Source organism: Apis florea, unplaced genomic scaffold (genome assembly GCF_048593485.1).
Source record: "Apis florea isolate Af1SG1 unplaced genomic scaffold, ASM4859348v1 contig_3803_pilon, whole genome shotgun sequence".
In the NCBI taxonomy this organism is placed as follows: Eukaryota; Metazoa; Arthropoda; class Insecta; order Hymenoptera; family Apidae; genus Apis; species Apis florea.
Window position 1 is genome coordinate 149699 of NW_028256864.1, and position 23186 is coordinate 172884.

Below are 23186 nucleotides of genomic sequence, written 5' to 3' on the forward strand. Positions count from 1 at the left end.
AAATATCATACTTTTTAGATACAATATTTAATAATGATTTGCAAACAAATTTCTTAATTAATATATTGTTGATGTTATTAAAAGATGTTTCATTAATATTACATTTGAATATGATTTCGATAAGATAGTATATTACTATATTATGCTCGTTCGCAGTATAATATTTCATATCTAGATAGATGGATAGGAAGAGAAAGTCGGAATCTTTTCACAATCTCCTGATATTATTCTTACAATTCTTTTTTCTATGAGATTTTAAAAAAAAGTTTTTTAACAAAATACAATATATAATATGAAAGAAAATATTCGAAAAACTTGTGTTTCTGTAATAGCTTAAATACTTAAAAACTAATGAATGTAATTTTGAATAATTATTACAATTAATTTTTTTTTCAATAAATTGTAATTGTTTTATTATTCGCACTTATTATATACATTTTTATATTTTTCGTATTAAAATCATGTAATAGTTATTATAAGTCGTTAGATTCAACTATCACATTATAACAATATATTAATATAATATATAATTCTATTTAAAAAATTAATTAATTAAAAATCTCAAAAAATATGACTTAAAAAAATGTCTTTTTTATCTTTTTGACTAAACTAAATTCATTTCTTTGCTATTTTTGCGTATCATTACAAATAATCATGTAAAGTTGAAATAAATTATATATATATATATATTGTATATATATATTTTCATAACATTGCGTAATATTTTTATTGAAACATTACTTTAAAAAAAAATTTTAAACCAAAAAAAAATAATAAATTTAACTGTTAAAATTAATACCATTTATCTTTTTCAAAATCTCTAGCATATATACCAAATGTAACGAGATTTTTTGTTGGTTCGTTTAAAACAATAGTTAGATTTGTTTGTTTCCCATATGTATGTTCAATATATGACCATTGTTCGAAAGGAAGAAGCGAAGAATTGAGTACACTAGGCATTACCAAAATTTTTGGATAATCATTAAATCGTGCCGTAATGCTTAAAGCAAAAAACGTAGTATTGGATTGACCAATGAAACCACAAGAGCGAATTGAATCATTAGAACATTGGATCAAAGCACATAAACGAACACCAGCTTCTACTTCCTTACCGTATAATCGAACATTATCAAAAACTACTGCACGATAATGGATTGGTGATAAATTGATAGTATCAATACGAGCTTCAAAATCGCAACAAAAATTACGATAACAAACACTTTGAATTATCGAACTATTGAACAAAATAGATTCGAATGATGTAACATTATCATGTAATAATTTTATCGAATCGAGAATATTTCCTTTCTTTGGCTTGTTGTAAAAGTTGAATGGTTCATAGCGTATAATATATTTTTTCGTTCTTTGATTTTTCTTTTTCTCTTTTCTTAACTTTTGTACTATTTGTCTCTCTTTAATTTCTCTAGATTTAGTTGATTTTGGAACTTGAGATATTAAAAGTCGATATTTAGGATTACTAAACATGGTAGCATTAATTAATCCATTACGACCTAAAAAAATATCGAAAAATTAATTGCATTGAAAATAATGATAATAATAGTGAATGATAAGAAATTGTTTCTTATAAATGAAAAAGTAACATTAATACATAATATTATTACCTAAATAAATACCACTTCCCAGAGTTCCTGTATTCGGTTGATGATATCCAGCCGCGAGTAAATTTACGTTTTCGGCAAAAGACCATCCGAATTGAGTTTGTACGGCTGAAAAAAAATATTACAAATGAAAAATAATATTTAATCATTTTTAAAATAAATAATATGTAGAGTGAAAAAATAAAAATACCAGTTAAAAATGGTACTTCCGAAAACCAGGCAGTGGTAAATATAATATTTGAAACTCCTAATGTTCTTGTTAAATTTAAAGCCGGTACCGAAAATAATATATCAAAACATATAAAAGTACCAAATTTCACTCCAAAATCAGTATCAAAAGTTACAATTTCCGGTATCTTGGTTTTATCAAATTGTTTTTCCATATAAAGATTTACTTTGCGATATCTATATATGAAGATAAAGAATAAAGAAATTGTTATAAAATCGATTTTGAAATATAATTACCTAGCAATTATCTTTCCCATTCGATCAAACGCGACATTGGTGTTATGATAATGCCATGTAAGATTCGAAGAACATTCATCATTGTTAAGTCGTTTTTCAGCGATGTTTATTACTACATAAATACGATTTTGTCTTGCAGCACATGATAATTTTTTTAATGTCTATGAATATAAACATTAAATAAAAAAAATAAAGATTGAGATGAAAACAATTGTTTATTAAATGTGAATATATAAAGTATTTACTTCGCTGACATCGATACTTCTATTTGTACAAGGAACATAATTATCATGAACGGAAGGAATTAATGTTGTCCAGGAATCCATATGTGATCTATTAGGCATATGAAATGATGTCAGTCCATCTTCCGGAAAAACGATAATATCAGCATTCTGTAAAATTTTTGATCAAAATATTACAAAAGCAAATTGTATTGTGTCCTGCAACTCAAAAAGTACTTATTTAGAACTATGGTACATAGGATACGGAAAATCAATTGTGTAATGATAAAAGCTTGAGAATGTAATTCCAAAATATCGAAATCTTCTCTGAATCCTTTCAATGCGAAATTTAACGTTTTGTTATTGAAAACAATATGATATCTAAGAATGAAAATAATACATTAACTGATAAAATATTAACATAAAATCTTGGAAAAAATAAAACAATGCAGGACAAACAACTATTAAAAAAGTAAATTATTAGAAAATATAATAATAGATAAATTAATAATCAGTTGAGCTTACCTGTTTACTTGCTTTTTCAATATATTTAATGTATGCATCTGTATTCTTTGATAATGTTAATGGTCCATTATCTCTGATATAAGTTGGTGTAAATTCTACCACAGCTGCAGTATAGTAATCTGCTGAGTTCTGTATAGTTATCTATTTCATATATATATAGAATGTTAATGTATTTATATTTGAGGGGAGGGAGGGCATTTTTAGAGAATCCTTATTTTAAAAGTTAAAAAACAAATACAAAAATTGATGTACAAAAATATTATGAAATTTATTAAGTTATAATTAATCATAACTTAATAAATAATTAATTAATAATTTAGTTATTATATATAGTTATTATAATAATTAAATAATTAATTAATATAATTAATTATAACTTTATTAATTAAAATTTGATTTAAAAAGAATAAGACGAAAGTAAATTGAAACAATTCTAACTTTATTACACTATTGTTTTGTTCCTATTGTTATCTCCGTTTCATTTTATCTAACGCAAATTCTTTATAACTTAATAAATAAGCTAACTATTTATAATTAATTTATTATTTATTTATCATAAATTAATTTTTGTGTTCACTCTAATCTTTAAAATTAACTTTTCAGAAATATATTACTAACTCTTCATGAATATATTAATACTCTATACGAATTTATTATACAAATTAATTTATTTCTTGAATAATATACATAATATAATAAATATATGTACATTATTTCATTGATTATTATATTATATATAATTAGATTGTGAATATTTATACATTTATAAAATTTAAATGTACAAAAGTTAATAAAATGTATATGATATGCAAAAAAGCACAAAATATTCAAATACGAATTATGATATTTGATAAAAAAATTCTTAATTTAATTCTTAATTAATTTAAATTTTTCTTCTGTCATGTTCATAAAAAGTTTTTTGTGTAATTATCCACACTTATTATATAAAAATTTAGATTTTACCTGATATGAAAATTGTGCGAAAATCAATAATAATCCGACTTCGTTCAATTTTCCACACATGTTATTTAATCTTTTCGTTGTTTTATATCATATGTTGTATAATAAATCTAAAAAAGAAAATTTAAAATAAAATTATAATAGAACATTTAAAGCATAAGAAAAATATGTGTTATAATATGTATTATAATATTTATGTAAGTCAATTTTCATTTCTTATTTTAATATATCAAAATTAAAAAAGACTTAGCAATTTTTTAAAAAACTATAAATATTTTTTATTACTATAATATATTTATTTCTTTTTATATTATGGATATTTGTAAAACAAATTCTTTGAAGAATTTTAGAGTCAAAATAAGCATGAAAGTTGGAAAGATGTACAGAAATGTCAGTTTATTAAGTTTAAATTATTAAGTTACTAAAAATGTTTATGTAAAATAAAATTTTTATGAATAAAAAATGGAGATATATGATTTAAATAAAGATTTATCTTATTTTTAAAATGTCATGATGCGTACTACTACTTTGAATATTTTCTAAGTTTTTATTCTATAGATTTAAAATAAAATCTGCAGTATAGTTATATATTTTTAGTTTGTATTTGATGAAAAGAAAAGACAAAGTAAAAGAATGATATGATGAAGATAGAACGATCTCATTCTACTTTTTTATACATTTAAATTTCATAACATAAAATTATAACTTAATAAATAAATTTTAATTGACATTTTTGTATATCAACTTTTATGTTTTTTTATTTCTAGAGTCAATTTTTGAAACATATTCCACAAATATATTATATATATTATATATAATGTATTTTTAATGAAATAAAATAGCAAAATTAGTATTATTATCAGATTAAATATATTCGAATTTATGATGTCTGTCGATAGTTTAAAAATAAAACAAAATGTAATATTATAATAAGATTTTACCATGTATTAAGAAGATATTCCGCAATGAATACACAAGTCTGTATATACACAATATACTGATGATATTTTTTACTTATCTTGCATTTATATTCGCACCGCAAGAGGATTAATTGAAATCATTATCTATTATTTACTTTTGCAGTTGTATGATATGAAGCAATACTCGAATAGTGGGAGAAATTTTCAAACGTTTCCTATTCCCATTCTTATATTGAGTTTCCACTCTATTTTGAAACATTTATAACTCTCTCTCTCTCTCTCTCTCTCTCTCTCTCTCTATATATATATATATATATATATATATATATATATATATATGTTATATAATTTTTTCAAAATTTTATTTTTTTAAATTTTACACATTATCTAGTAAACTAATTTTTCTAATTTTTCAAAACAATTCAAATTATTTGATCCAATTTTAAAAAAGTTATCTTAATATTTTTAATAAATTATCTTAATAAATTTTAATAAATAAGTTTATATTTTTATTTATTGTATGTAGATAAAAAAAAATTTTATAAAATGGGATAGTAGTAATCTTTTTTTTAAATATCTCAAAAATTAGACAGAATGATAACATGTAAAAGAAAAAATTATTCAAAATATTGAATTCCACAATTTCACATATTAAAAAATAATCGAGATGAATGAAGAGTCTCTTATTTCGAATAAATTACCGAGATTTGCAACTCACTATATCTGTAAAAATAATACATAAGTAATCGCATTGTGCTGATACATACATGTGCGTACTCGTATAAGTAGAATTCAATATATTATATCAAAAATTTTTTATTATTATCTTGGAAATATTAAATAATCGAAGATGAAGTTTAGATTTATGTTCATTTCTTCCCTTTCCAATCCAAATACGATAATCGAAATATTTTTATTCTTTTTGAAAATACGATTCAGTCAATATTGTATTGGTTCCATCGTGTTATTATGTGTAAATGCAATTTAATTATCATTTCATTGCAAGATTTATATATATAATTAGATTATATTAAGTTAGGACATATATATTATTGATGGTATTTAAAATAATGAAATTTTAATAAAAACCCAGTTTTTAATCCTTTATTTTATTAAAATAATTAAAATATGTGAATAAGTGGAATGAGATTAAAGTTAAAAATTCTGACAGTATGGTGTTGCGATAATTATATTTTCAAAATAAAAATAATTGTCATACTTTCGATCATTATCAATGCATGAATCGATCATGCCATTCATCCATTCATCACGTCATCCATTTTAATGGCATTTTCGAGAGTGAATATGATTTTATATAAGAATCTAATAATGTAGATAAATATACAATTATAAGAATAAAATATAATAAAGATAAATATTTTTTGATTATTTTTTGATCTATTTTAATTATTTAACATTAATTTTTTTTACATTTATAATCAAATCATAATATCAAATAACATTTAAAAACATTATAATAGAAAATGTAATATGATAATTCAATGTATGATATGATATATTGAATGATAATTCAATAAGTAAAATATTCCTATAAATTACATGCGAAAACTTGTTACCGTAATTTGAAACATGATGATATTAATAATTTATCTCTATAGCAAATATATAAATTGTTCTGTGTTTTTTAACAATTTAGAAATTTTAAACTTTGGCTTTTCATTTCATTTTATTTTTTTATATATATTATATATAAGAAATTATATATTATATATATAAATGTATATATATATATTATATTTTCTTATACTTTTATTTTATTTTATTAATTATTATTTATTATATTATTAAATTATTATTAGTAAAATGTAAGACTAATCAAGATTATTATTTTATTATATCAAAGATAATGTTTATGCTTATTATATTGGTTTGCTTTTTTTTAGAAGTAATATATTTTTATTATTAAAAAATAAATATTATGAATAAAATAAATAAAATTTGTTTTATTTTTTTAAAAAATGAAATATTTTATTAAAAAGCGATTTTTAATTCTTAGTAATAACTTATTCTAATGCAGTAACAATTACATGAATTAACTATTCCATTTCGATCAACCACAAATAAATGATTTGTTATGAAAAATTTATTGTAATATATTAAATATAAAACATAAAATCTTAAAATATAATAAATTTAACACTTAAATTATTTAAAATTTAAATTAATGAAAAGAACAGCTCCTTATTTTAATTTTTTATGTTTTCTCAAATTTAGAAGTTTTATATTTGCTCAATTTTTTCTAAGAATATTAACTATGACAATCATTTGATAAATTTAATATGTATATTATAGATTACTAAAATGGTTCAAAATTAATAGAAGTATATTGATATTAATAATAGATATTTTTCGTATTAGAATTCTTTATTCTACGATTTTATATTTGAAAATGACATAATGATAATTTTATATTTTAATAAGATATATTTGACATTCAAATCCCTGAAGTATATTATATGTGTACGAAAATATATATATAATTAATAATAATACAATATTATTATGATTTTTAAACTATTCAATTTTTTATTTATTAAATGTTAAAATTTCAATGTTTAATAATGGAAATAAATAAAAAATGTGAAAATATACATATGTATAAAAACATGTATTAAACCTATGAAATATAAAAGAAAAAATTTTGAATCTGAACAATAAAATAAAATATCTTTTATTTCTTGTTTTATGTTTCTAATATTTGTAATAAATTGCACCGATTTTATAAAATATTTTTAATTTATTTTTTCCAAACATTAATTGATTTAGTTTCCTCTTTATTAATTTTAATAATTTTTAAATATATTGCATCATTTTGAATAACTTTTGCCTACTATAAAATCGGCAATTGACTTTAGTTTTTGAGTGATTTATAAAAAATTTTTAGTACTATACATTAAATTCTGTCTATATATATTGTTTTCGTAGCAGCAAATATAGCGAATATACTATTTTTCAGATTGTATATATTATATATTACTACTACTACTATTATATCACTATTATTATATTATATATATAAGTTGAATATATATAGTTGAATTAATATTATACTTAATATTTACTCATATTCATTCCATTTGTTCATAGTGACTTTTCACAAATCTGAAGAAACATGAAAATAATATATAATAACTAAAAATTACGATTGAATTAATTATGATTGAAAAAACAATGACAATGATATTAATCTTATAAGAAAAATACAAGACTTTTAAATCTCCGAAATTTTATATATTGACGTTTCCGAATATATAGTATTATAAAATATTTAATAGTTTTTAAGATTTTTAAAATTTTTAAGATTTTTTAAGATTTTTTATAATTGAAAATACAATTTTAAATGTATCTTTGTAGCGATAACATATTAAAGTTGTATATCGTTGGTTAAATTCAATTTTTTTTCGATAAATAATTTTTTTCAATGATATTATTCTTATTTATTATACTTTAAATATATAAACGCATATTATTTCAAATAAATTTTAAATATATTGTTTCGATTTCTTAAAGGTTTTTATTTTTATTTATTATATAAAAAGTTGAAAAATAATATATATTATTATAGAGAAAAAATATTAGATCTTTATGTATAATAATAATATTTATCAATATAGGATTCTAAATTCGCGTTCTTTACAATTTTATTGAACTTCTCATTTTACTGTTTCTATGAATTATTAAAACTTAGATTTGTTTTATATCATACATTATATCAATAAATTATACATTTTATATCAAATTAAAAAATAATGAATTTATTATTTTTCAAAATTTCTTTTCAATTAATAAAACTTCAAGTAATAAAACTTGTAAATTCGATGAAGATTTTCAATTTGTCGGTCAATTAATTTATATATTTTATATGAAATAAAGTTAAAGTCTTTTAATCAAAACAATGTATTATAATTTATTCAAAATTAAATATGTGTTTGTATATATAAAGTAGTATATAGCATATAAATATAAATAATTTAATAAAATATAAATATAAATAATTAAATAAAAATAATTTAATTGATAAAAAACTATTCATCAAAAAGAAATTGAACTTTGATTAACAACGTACAATTTTAATATCGCTAAATATATAATTATTATTGTATTTTATTGTAAGAATTTTTCGAGCAAATTTTAATTTTAAAAATTTTAAAAACTATTGAATCTACGATATCTTATAATCGCTATACATTCGTAAACAAATCTATCAATTTATGAAATTTTAATTCTAACTAGGAGTCCAATCGTTTTGCATTTTTTTAATAATTTTTCCGTCATACATCATAAAGAAAATCTTTAAAAAATTCATATAAAGATAAATTTTAAAAATCAAGAAATTTATTTATAATTTTGCAAACTATGGCTACTAAACTAAAATTGATAATAAATTTAATTACATAAAGAAAAATAATTGATATAAAAAAAAATATTACTCAAAATAATGTTTTACAACATCTTTCAAACTCAAAATTAAGATCAAAGAAAGTACTTTACATTATATTAAGTCTACGTAAAGCAGAATTTTATATTTTTTATATTACAGATAATATAGCTATTCAAAATGATGTATCATTTTTACTATAAAGGGAATTTTCCACATTATACGATAAAACGAAGAATATTTTATTTCAATTCTTCATTTTTCACTGATTTTTCTATGTTCGGAAAAAATTTCAAAATATAAGAATTCCTGATTTTAATAGCCATATTAAGATAAAATTCTGATTTTTTATTCCGTAATGTTTGATTTTGATTTCAATTTTTTGAAGAAATATCCAATTTTATTGTGTGTAGGTACATGAACATCTATATGAAAATAATTTCGAAAGAAACTAAATTAATGTGAATTATTTATGAGATTTAACGATGAGAAAGAGTTAGAAAAAGAAAAAAATAATGGAATTTTGTTAAATTAAAAAATATAACTAAGAGAAAAGTTTGAAAAAAAGCATGTGAATTATATGTTAGGGATATTATGGATAAAGTGTACCTTAAAATCTTGAATTTCGCAAGGTATGCCATAATCAAAAAAGTGGGGATCGTGTAGAGCAAGAGCGCGAGTTCATATATGGATGGAAAACTGACGATGTTGCGGCGGTGGGATTAGCAGTCGCGAAGCAGCAGTGCGTCGCGACGCTGTCTGCCATGCAGTTGTTTTTCTTGTATCTTAACTTTTTTCTTGTTTTTCAAATTAATAATCAGTATCAAAGATTGATTTTCTTTTTTTTTCGATTACCATTTTCTTCACTGTTTTAATCGTTGTTTTTTTTATACTTTTTCATTTTCAACTCTTCTATTTTCTTCTTTTCTTTCTTTAAATCAATTCAATCTCTCTTTCTTTTTTTATTCTGTTTTATTTTTTTAAAATATTTTTTTACGCTTTTATTTCTTTCTTATTTTTTTCAATCTTTTTTAAAATTTGTTTTTTTTTTCGATCTATTAAAAATTTCCGTTCATAATCATTTTTAATTTTTGCATTTTTTAGTAGATTAGTGAATTTTACATATGTAAAAATTTTATTTAACAACATATAAGAATTTTATTGAACATCGATTAAAAAAAAGAATACTAATGACGAACATTATCATTGAAAGTTTAGTGGATGTTTATAATGAATATAAACGTGATGAAATATAATTAATTATTCTTGTTACGATAAAAAAAGTGTTTCTTAAGTTTGCCGTGCTTAGGATTTAAAAATGAGATAAAAAACAATTTCTTTTTCTATTTGGTGAGTATTTTTCAATGCTATTGTTTCCTTTTTCTTTTCTCTCTCTCTCTCTCTCTCTCTCTCTCTTTCGTTTGTTAATCTATTTTATTGTTTTCATTTCGTAATAATTAACTGTATGTTAAAATATTAGAAATTACACATGTTTAACTTTTAAATAAAAAATTTTTAAATAAAAAACTTTAAAGTATATAAATATATATATATATAAAGTATTTATTTTATTTGAATATGATCGAATATTTCAAAAAGGATTAAAAATACAAGAAAAATTTGAATTATTCAATTCAATATGATTATGAAGAAATTCAATTCAATACAATTTAATTACAATTCAATTTAATATGATTATGAAGAAGATCATAATATATTATAAATATTTTTTTTATCAGTGAAAAATATATGAGAAATTGACTTTTGTTTCATATTTAAAAAAATAAAATAAGAAATTGTATAAATATAAATTAAAAAAATGTTATATATATATTTCATAACAATAAATTATTAATATAAAATCAAAATTTTGTCATTGTATGTATGTAATTTTGTCATTATATATGTATTTACTATTTATATGATATATCTAAATTTTATATATATATATAGTGTACATTTAAAACGATCCAATCGAATATTTGCCAAACTATTGATATAAAATTATATGATATATTTCAAATATATAATATTATATAATATTTTATAATTATTATAATTATTAATTATTTATAATTATATAATATTTCAAATAAAAATTAAATAATTTCAGGAATCATAAAATCTCACATTAGTTTTTTTAAAGATAGATGTAGAGATAATGTAAAGAATAACTTTAATTTCTTAAATAAAATGTAATTATGAAATATATATATATTTTTTTTGCAATAATAGATGCAGTATTTCCTACAAAAAAATGATTTCCTTATTCGAAATAAGAGGATTGTCACTGATTTCGATGATGTTATAGAAATTAACATTTTGAACAATTTCTTTTTTGCATCTTGAATTTTCGAGATATTTGAAAAAAAAGAGATTATTATTATATAGAATTTTCGCTATTATACATATAATTATTATCTCCTCTTAATATAAACACATGGCGGCAACAGGCAAGAATGGATAATTAGTAAAAAATCTATTTCCTAATGGATTATAATTGATTTGAAATAATAAATAATAAATGTCTAATAAATATCTAAAATGTTTAACAATAGTAATCTTTTTTTGCAAATCTCATAAATTAGTGAATAATGGTAACATACAAGAAAACATTCTTTAATATTGATTTCTACAATATATCATTGAAATTAATGAGGATTTCTATTTCCATTATTAAATTTTTATAAATTTCATTTATAAAAATATGAAAAATGATTGAAATCGATATTGCAATATTATTCACAAATTAACATATTAACAAATTAACAAAACGAAATTTTCGATTCAATAATTCAAATTGAATTTATTCTTTTGTTTCATATTAATATATTAATTATTAGTTCAATAATTTTTCATAATTTTATTTTAATCGTGATATATACGAGTATATATATAATCTTATTCGTGCGTGTTCTAAATTGTTAAATTTATTAAATCTATGATTGGCAATATACAAGAATAAACAAATAAGCTTTTATTATTAACGAAAGTGAGTAATAATATATAAATTTAATAAGTATAAATTTAGTAATATAGTATAAATTTATAAAATGACAAACAAAATTTTTAAATAAATCTATTAAACAATAATCACGAATAATATCTATAGTTGCAATATCTTACTTGTATCTAACATCAATCAATGTTACTATATAACATTATAGATACGTAATTATATTTATTTCATTGTACTGTATCTTATTATATCATTTCATATAGAGTCAAATTATAAAACTTGGGTTATCTTTATGACTAAGATTTTTTAAAACTTCTCTTAAGTTAATATTTATTTTATTATCATTTTTATCAGTTTACCATTTAAATATTTCTGACTGAACATTTCTAATATTACGCGAATAACATTAAATATTTACAATACTATATGGATAAGATATCATAGAAAGTATTAGCAAAAATCGATCATATATTGTCAAAATAAAAATAAAAATCGCAATTAATATCTCGATATATATAACTTGTTAATTTTTCGAACATTCATGATATTTCTGTAACAATTATAATGTTATATTTCAATATTAAAATATTATTATATTTATAATTTTAATATTGATAAAAAAAAATTAGAATTTACTTTAATATAAAAGAAAATTTGTATAGAATCGAAATAATATGAAATGAATATTGACAAGCGTTTCGATTAATTTCAATTATTAACTTGATTTATTTTTTATAATAATAGTATAATAAATATTAATATAATAATAAACATATTAATATTAAATAATAATATAATAATATATATTACAATATATATCATATATTAATATGATAATAGACAATTATTAATAATATCATGTTTAAAATGTTTCAAAGGATTTGATTCGGATGCCGAATTTGGACATTACATGGATCCTTCGAATTTGCAAAATGCAAAAGTAAAATATAAAACAATCCTTAAATGATTGAAATTATAATGATCGAAGTTACAGTGAATATCAACATCATTCTTGATATTTATTGTTATAATTATAATTTACATATAATAAATTTCTATTGATTATACATTTTTGGATTTTCATTATATTTTCGATACTGTCCTCTGCAATATATTTATAGAAACAATAAATAAGCAATCGCATCATGTTATCATGGATATATATCTATATTTAGAATTCAATGAATTATACTAAAAATTTTTTATAATATCTTGGAAATTAATAAAAACCCGAAACTAAAATTTAAGAGTCTCTTCCTCTTTTTTTCTTCTTTCTTCATAATTTCAGTTTATTTGGCTATGGAATGCATCACATCCAAAAATTATTTTAATATTTACGATTAATAATTACGATTTACGAAAAGCGCACAAGCTTTTTGAATAAAGAAGAAAAAGTTTTGCTCGATCTAATTTTAAGACTTTTAAAATTTCTGAAGAATCAATTATAAATATCGTTTCACTTTTAATATTCAAATTGGTTAAATATTAAAGCCGTCTAATCTTTCATACTTTTTACATTTTTTATGTTTTCCGAGCATCGCTTGTTATTTCACATATATATATATATATAGAATTATTTATTTAGACATTAACATGTTTTATTTTAACGATTTATATATATATTAATTATAAAAGAAATAAAATTTAAATTTGTTTTTTTCAAAAGAAATTGTATTTATATTATTGTACTTTATGAATATAAACAACTTATTTAACTAACTTGATATAATAAAAATAATATAAAAAATAAAAAAAAATACAATTATTTTTCGCATTATAAAAATATTTCGATATTTTAAAAATTTATAATAAAATAACTAAAACAACAATTTTTTATAAAAATTAAAGAATTTTTAATTAATTTAATATTTTCTTGGTTCTATAATAGATTTTAAGCAACATAAAATATTAAAAATTATTTTTTAATATCTTATTTTATAATTTTACAACTTTTTAATAATTTATTCTATATTTTACTCTTATTTTAGATGAATTTATTATTTTTATTTTATGTTTAAATTGTTTTAATGTTTATGTAATAAATTGTTTTTTATTCATTCGATAATTCAATTATTTATATGAGAATACTTATGCAATTGCACAAAATACTTAATTAAATTAACACTCGTTAATTTAGTTTGATAAATTTGCAATATATTTAATTATATTTATTAAAAATGGATTTCTTTGATCTTGTAATATTTACATAGTAAATTAACAGATTTTTTTATTTTTAATATAATAAATCAATATATTTTATTTTTGTTATCTATATCCATGATAAAATAATATTATATATTCTTGAACATATGTCACAGTATTGTATATAAGTATTTAAAAAATAAAAAATCTGCTGATTTATTATTTGAGCATTATATACACATTAAATATATATATATATAGGAGGGAGCTTTGATTCATAATTATGGAAGATATGAGACATAAAAACAAAAAATAGTTTATTTCATATAAATTTCAATCAAATATTATATATAGTACACTGTGTATAGCACCATTTGGAATACATTTGACATTAAATCCAATGTTCATTTGATTTCGAATGTGAATATAAAGAATTGCAATAAATACAAAATACATTTTCATTTTCATTTACACTATCAATACTTATGTTATTCTCAAAATCTATAACATTAATATATACATATAACATAACAAAAACCATAATTAAAATTTACTGAAGTTAATGAATATTCTATTAATAACTTTTCTTCTTCATTTATAAATATTTATAATGTTATAAAATTTGGATAAAAAACTATATTTTTGATATTTTTATATCTAATTATATATCTAGATAATATGTAATTTTATTGATTTTGAACTTTTTAATTGTTTTTATTCATTTATTTTTATTAATTTTCAGTACAGCATTTTTAATATGTCAATTATCAAGCAAATTTATTTGGTAATTTTTAGATTTCCATTTAAACGATATCTTTAAATAAATTTCCATCATAATTTTATTTCCATTATAAGTTACTTATTGAAGAACATCTAATTACATATCGCAATTACAGATTACATAAGATAAATTATTTTAGAAACATATAATATATCTATTAATCTTCCTTAATTATTTCAAATGTAAAATTTTAGAAATTATATAATTCTAATAATATTTAATCTTAAATTGAAAGCAATAAGAATTGGCATATATATGTATATATGTATATATTTAATATTTAATTTATTTTATATTAATTTATATTAATTTATATATTATATTTAATTTATTAATATTGATTTAATATTTTTATAAAAATTAATTTCTAAAAATCAATATATAATGATAAAAATCTTATATAAATAAAATAAAAATTTATATTTTTCAGTACAGAAACTTTCTTTACTAATATGATTTTTAGTAAAGAAGTTAATAAATTTACTTAAAACAATCATTCAACTTAATGTAATTTATATAAAACATTCTATATTAAAGCATATACTTCTTTTTTATTTTTAATGTGTAAAATATAAAAATATATCAATCCTTTCCAATTTCTTCTTTTATGAATTTAATAAGAATATGCATTTTTAATTTAGTAGTATAATCAAATACATTAATTAGCAAATTTAAATTATCAAACTAAATAAATAATGATATTAATACATTGCATGATCATTTTCATACAATTAGATTTTAAAATGAATAGAAAATAGTAATATACATTAAAAATGATAAATTCATCTAAAATAGGAATAAAATATAAAATAAATTATTAGTAATAAATAATTTCATCAAAATCTTTGGCTATTTAAATTTATTACTTATTATAGAAGCAAGAATATATAAAAATCAATATTTTATTTCTATAAAAAATTATTATTTTGTTTTATATAAATTTTTAAAGTATCTGAATATTTTTTTGATAATTGTGATTTCATTTAATTTTTAAATTATTTTAATTATATCAAATTAGTAATTATATCAAATAAATTGTAAAATACAATTTTAAAATTATAAAATCATATTTATAAAATACAATAAATGCACTTTTGAAAAAAAAAATTTTAATTTATTTTATAAATAATATAGATATAGATTATTAAAATAAAGCATATATTAAATGTATAATAAATATTTTTATGAATAATGAATATTATATATGAAACTATTGAAAATATTGTTCGTTAATCGAATACTATTGAATATTGAGAAATAGAAGAAGAAAAATCAATTAATTAACGCGTGATTTTACAGTAATTATTAAATCAATCGATTGATTATGAAACCTATTTTCTTATTTTATTAATATTAAATACATTAAGAATATATATTTTGTTCTTAATGTTTATTGCTGTTAACTATATTCTTCTTGAAATTTGATTAATTTTGTGTAATCATCAATGAAAACAATATTTGTTTTTTTAACGATTTATTTAGTTAATCATTAAATAATTTTTATATTATTATAATTTTGTATATATTTTATCCCGTATAAAATAAATTAATAAATAAATAAATTATTTGAAAAATAGTTTATCTCATCTTTTCTCATTATATCTCTTCTTTTTTTTCTTCTCTCTTCTTCTCTTTTTTATTTGGTATACTAGATATTGTTATTATTAATTAAATTTAATGAGTTTGCTCGCATTATCTTAAATATTGATTATTATTATCATTATTATGGAATTTATATCTAATCAAAGAAGATAATTATAATTAAAAATTAATATTAATGATGATTATTTTGAATTCCGATATAAAATAGAATTAATAAAAGTAGAGGACTTCGAAAATGTACGTTATTTTCAATCATCGTTCACTGGAGATTCTTGAGTAATTTCGAACAACATTTTCCTTTGCAAAAACTTTCATTATATTAAAGAGTTATTAAAAAACATTCAATCATAAATCTTAATAATAATATTAGTTATATCAAATTATAGCACAAACAATGAATAAATAAATAAATATAATATTCAGCACACTTTTCTTGAAATAGATTTGTTCCTGTTTAGTCGGCGACACATAGCTAATACTACTATCACGGTTTGACTAAAATGTGGTTCGTAATTAACCGTATAACCTCCATAAATGTTTTTTGTTAATAATTATTAATAATTCTACAATATTTTTGGGATATATATACATAACTATATAGATTTTTTTAAAGATTTTAGGATTTTTTCTTTATTATTTTCAATAGAAATAAATGAATATAAAAAAAATACAATAAAAGAAAATTGAGAAAAGAAATAAAATATATAAAAAAAAATTGATAAAAAGAAAGAAAAGTATAAGGAAATTGTTAATATTGATTAATAATCAATATAATAATCAATAAATCAATCTAATTAATATATATAATAATAGGAAAAATGATACAATATTGTTGCAATATAATAATCGCTTAATCGTTAAAAAATTGAATTATTCGAAATCAAATGAAATAAATTTTACTATCTTTATATATAAAATATTTGTTTGATAGGGCTATCTTCATTCTGTTTTATGAACCAAAATAATAAAAAAATTGATCGTCATGTTATTTATTTCTGGTTTGTCCTCGGTGAATAACAACTTCCTTTCAGTATAAAAAATGGAAAATATCTATATAAAAGTGAAGGGATTATACATATATTTTTAAGATCGATAAAGTGCATATTGCATAGTTTTTTCTGGAATCATTATTATAATTTATTAATAATACAAAATGTTAATATAATGGAATAATAAATAGATTAATTCTAGAAATCATATAAAAGTTGATATATAAAAATAGCTTAATTGAATATTATTTATTAAGCAATTGAAAACAAATTAAATGAAGAAAATAAAAGGACAGAGTGAGAATTCACTTTCTTTTTATTTTGCTAATACAAACTTTGAAAATTTTACAGTTTTTTAGATATTTGTAAAAAATTGCTACTACTATATTAAATTTTGCCTATACGTATATATTCATGATAATATATTGCCTGCCAACATGTTTATTAATTGCTTATATGTATATACATGATAGTCAGTATCTAAAATGTATAATAGATGAATTAATATTACTATTCTATTAATAGCAAGATATTATTGTATATTCTATAAATTTTATAAATTTTATAAATTTATAAATCCTTTGGATCCGTGAAATGCGAAAAAAAATATAAAACAATAAAGCGATTGAAATTACAATATAATAGCATTAGTATTTATTCTATATATTTGTTATAAATTGGGATTGAGATAGTTTAATTCTATCAAAATCTACAAAAAAATAACTTTTTGATCAATTCGTTATATATTTTGAACGTTGATCACTGTAAAAATAAGAGATAACTAGTGATCACATTACATATTAATGCAATAAAGTAAATAAGTTTTAGTAAATAATTTGTGCAATAATTTTTGGCAAATATTTCGAAAATTAATTATTTTCATATGTTAAGCCAACGTATATATAATGTATATGTAATATGTATACCAATATGTAAACATAATTTATTAATGGGTACCAATGTTTATTAATCCAATGTTTAGTTATCATTTGCTCTCAATTTTTTTCCTGAGTTGAATGTTGCCAATTACAATTAGATATAATAAATAATTACTATAAACATTAAGATAGTTATATAAAAATAATACAGAAGATGTTATCCGTCATGATTCGTAGATAAATATCAGCAAACGTGTAAATAACAATATTCGAATATGTTGGTGGGTTGGTGGGTTTATATTATGTTAAATTTTGACTTACTTGATCCAACATAGAATCAGTAAATTAAAAAAAATATTAATTGAAATAATATACTTGACAATATACGTATATCAAGATCAAATGATTGAAACTATATTTCCTATAATACATAATTTAACTAAAATTTAATATTAAAATATAAATTTAATATACTTATAATAAATAAATCAAGAATGAAATTAAATGATAAAAATAAATTGATAAAGCTTAATCAAAATTATATTGATATTACATGATTAAGTTTTATTTTTTATATATTTTTATAGTATTCATATAGATTATTTAATTAGCAATTAAAATTAACAATTAAATTTGTTAATTATGGATTTTTCAAATTTACAATATTGTTACCACTCTGATAGAAGATTCTAGTATCGATTGATAGAATCAAATTTGATTTACAATAATTAAAAATATTTGGAGAGAACAAAGAAATCATTTATTATATATAAATAATTAAATTTATTGCAAGATGATTAAAGTTTTCTGGAAAAGAACTGAATCATTAGATTTAGTTAATAAAATTAGAAATATCAATAAATAGGTTAATGTAATAAATTTTGAAGAAGCTTTATAAAAAGATAAAGATAAGAAATTTTTCAACATGATAATAATTCATGTGACTAAATTTTTTTTAATTAATTTTAACTAATTTTTTTTAGTAATTTAAACATTTTTTTTAAATATTTGAAAACTTTAATAAAGATTTTAAAACATAATAAAAAATAAAAATTTATTATATATATAATTATAGCAAAACATAGTAATACTAATCATTAATTTTAAATTATTTGTAATATCCATTTATAATTATATAATAGTTAATTAAATAATATATTCTATATATTATAAAGATGTGTAAAAAATAAAATTTAATTATATAACAATATGTTTGATTAATTATATAACAATATATTTTATTAACTTCACTTCATTTTATTAATTTTCACCATTTGTTCACTTAATTTTGTAACTATACCAAATTTTTCATATATATATTAACTATATTAGTAATTATATATATATATATATTTACTAATATATTATATTAATTAATATATATAATTATATATTATATAATAATAATTATATATTTATATATTATATATATATAATTTTAATTTATATTAAAATATTAAAAAATTTATATTTTAATATCATATATATAAAACTTATAATTTCCTATATAATTATATTCGATAAAGATTATCGAAGATATGTAAGATATGTAATCGCGAATTTCATTTTTTAATATATATTTGAGAGGGTAAGGAAAAATGAAAAGAAATTAAAAAAAATATAATATTGAAATATAAATTAGTTTAAATGTAAATTAGTTTTATCTATTTGAAATTTCTTTTTTTAAACTTCTTTTTCCAAAGGAATTTGACATGGAGCAAAAAAATATAATTTTAACAACAATTTTTGAAACTATTGGTGCTTTCGCAATATTAATAGTTTTCGGTATAGCTGCATGGTTTTATCTTTAAGCAAAGAAAACTAAACAACGGATCAAAAAACAGAACGGACATGGAGATAATTTCATGTATAATCAACATAGAAAATTAACAAAGATGGTCTTCTAAATCTCAAGACACCTTTAATTAACATAAAGTCTTTTGGATAAGAAGAAAAATTAATTTCATATCATATTTTGTTTATCCACTTATATATTAATTGTATTTTTTTTAAAGAAAATAATAAAAAAATTATAATAATACAAACAAAAAAGCTATCATCTTATAAAATTTTATATTTGAAATGTTTTAAAATATAAATCGAACAAGAGATTTTATTTCATTTTTTATAATTTATATAAAGTTAGAGTGTAAAAGATTACATTGTATCTCCAAAAATCAATAAAAATAAAAAATCATTTTAGGTTGCATTCCATTCCAAATATAAAATATATGTAATATAAATTACATGTTAAGTACACATATTTGTATGTATATGTGTGTAATGAGATTATTAAAAGAAAAAGACAAAAATTAATATCCATTTCGAAAATATAAACTTAAAATATTTGGAAAAGATAACATTATTCAATTGCATGTATCAAGATTGTTAATATTTTAACACGTTTACTATTCTGTTATCAGATATAATACATGATATTTTGATACATGATATATACACTTTGACACACACGTTGACTTAACACACAAACACATTCTATGTGTCAAAATCCAATCAATATTAACTCCTATCAAAATGTAATATTAATAACTATATATCTAGATATCTTTTTGTATAAGATATAATTTAATATTGATTAAATCATTGCAAAAATGATATTTAGAACGTGTTATGAATCAATAATATATATATATCATATGGCAGAGTAAAACATCGATGCAACAATGATATATGGGACAGTGAACATGTTAAAAGAAAAAAACAATATTGAATAATAATTGATTTTATATTTTGTTATGTTATAATTTTAGCTATAAATTTCAAATTCCATAAATAACGATAATAAAAGTTCAATATATAGAGGTAAATTTGTAAAGTTTTTATGTTTAAGATTTTCATAAAAATTATATATAGATTTTGCAAATAAATTAAAAAGTAAAAATTGTATTCATATTTTCTACAATTATCTATAAAATAAATTTTGAATTATTATTTAAAATCTAGGTTTTAATTTGAGTTCTTAAAAATTTCTTTGAATTTTTAATCTAAAAATCTAAATATTTGAATTCTTCGATTTTGCTATCTAAAAGCAACTCAATAGTTTCACCTATTTACTGCTAGATGGTGCTTCAATATACATTGTATTAATGAATTGTATTAATGAATTCTAAAAACTTATGAATTAAATATCTACAAAAAATAAATTGCTTACATCAAAAAGGTTTTGCAAACAAATTTATTATTATATATTGTTTTGCAAACAATATATTATTATGTATACAAATATTAAATAATATTATATAATAAATATTAAATAATATAAACAAATATTATAACAAATATTATACATATTTAGAATACTATAAAGAAATTTTAATCACAAAAGAGTTAAAGTGAGCCAATTATCAAAAACACTAGATTAAAAAGTGAAAAATCAATTTATCCTATGTAATTTTCACTCATTGGATTTTAAATTTGTAGATATAATAAATATAATTTCTATAAGATATATATTTTTCTAATTCATATATGGACTCATTATTTATTTATAGACAACAGAAGATTGATATTAATTATCAGGACTAAATCTGAATAAAAATAAGTATACGCATATTATAATAATGTGATAATATTAAAATATTATATGATGATATGATCAAATATTTAGAAATAACTATAAACTTTATTTAATAAATTATATATATCTCTTAACGTTTTTTAAAAAAGTATATTCTATAAAGTAAACTCTATAAATAACATAAATTAAAATTATTCTAACAATGTGTAATAATATCAATTTTCATCAAACATGGTTTAAATAAAACCGTGTCTTTATTTATATTCAATATACACATATATTCAATATAACAATATATATACTTATTAAAATTATGAATATAGGCTTTCGCATTCAAATTCATTACAAAATTTCTAAATATTAATATTTTTAATATTCTTTAAAAAATTTTTATCAAATAAACTATTTAAAATTTTTAATTTAATCAATCTAATCTTAAAGTTAATATAATATAATAAAATAAAAAATAAATTTTACTTACTTAATTCAAAATAAGAAAAAATCATAGGATAATTTATTAAATTCTTCCTCTTAAATATTTAATTAAATAAGTAAAATAATAGATAAATTACAAAACTATGAATATACATCATTAAAAAATATTTATGTGTACATGTAGTTTTGATAATATAACTATATTTTTAACCTCGTCAAAATTTAAATTTATATAATTATTATTTAATATATTATTAAATGTATATATTTATTAATAACAAAAACATAACAGCAATTCTAACCTCAATAAAACTAAAATATATGTTAAATACTTACTTGTTATAAAAAATATTAAATATAAATATTTAATATTCCATGTCAAACATGAATATTACATATATAACAAATATAACAAAAGATAAACATTACTTTTGATGATTTTACTAACTTCGTAATTAAACCGAATATAATTCTTGAATAATTAATTAATTTTTTTTCCGAACACATGTAACTTGAAATTCTATCAGATAATAGATAGGTTTATTCTGTAATTCGTTTATGATTAAATAATTGATTAATTTTTATGATGACATAGTCATTATAATATATAAATTTATCTTTTATATAATTTATCTCTTGTTTTAAATGTTTAAATTATATTTGAAAAAATTCGAATACTTTGAAAAAGACAATGAAATATAATTATACGTAGTATTGCGCGCGCAATTTTTTTCAATTATTATATTCAGTTGA

The 23186-nt window shown here is 18.6% G+C and overlaps 1 protein-coding gene across 2 annotated transcripts; it reads right to left on the minus strand.

The window, feature by feature from the left end:
- Positions 1–384: 384 nt before the first annotated feature.
- Positions 385–22978, minus strand: LOC100865519 (vanin-like protein 1). 2 transcript variants are annotated; one of them, XM_003697972.4, is made up of 8 exons: positions 22770–22978; positions 3794–3900; positions 2831–2971; positions 2330–2476; positions 2085–2245; positions 1810–2024; positions 1623–1727; positions 385–1511 (listed from the first exon to the last, which is right to left on the minus strand). In XM_003697972.4, exons 2-8 carry the CDS (start codon positions 3851–3853, stop codon positions 793–795), a joined length of 1548 nt encoding a protein of 515 aa, XP_003698020.1. In that variant the 5' UTR covers positions 3854–3900; positions 22770–22978; the 3' UTR covers positions 385–792. The 2 variants fall into 2 exon arrangements, with proteins under 2 accessions (XP_003698020.1, XP_086772889.1); XM_086916763.1 differs by lacking the exon at positions 22770–22978 and adding an exon at positions 4732–4815.
- Between the last annotated feature and the right edge of the window lie 208 nt (positions 22979–23186).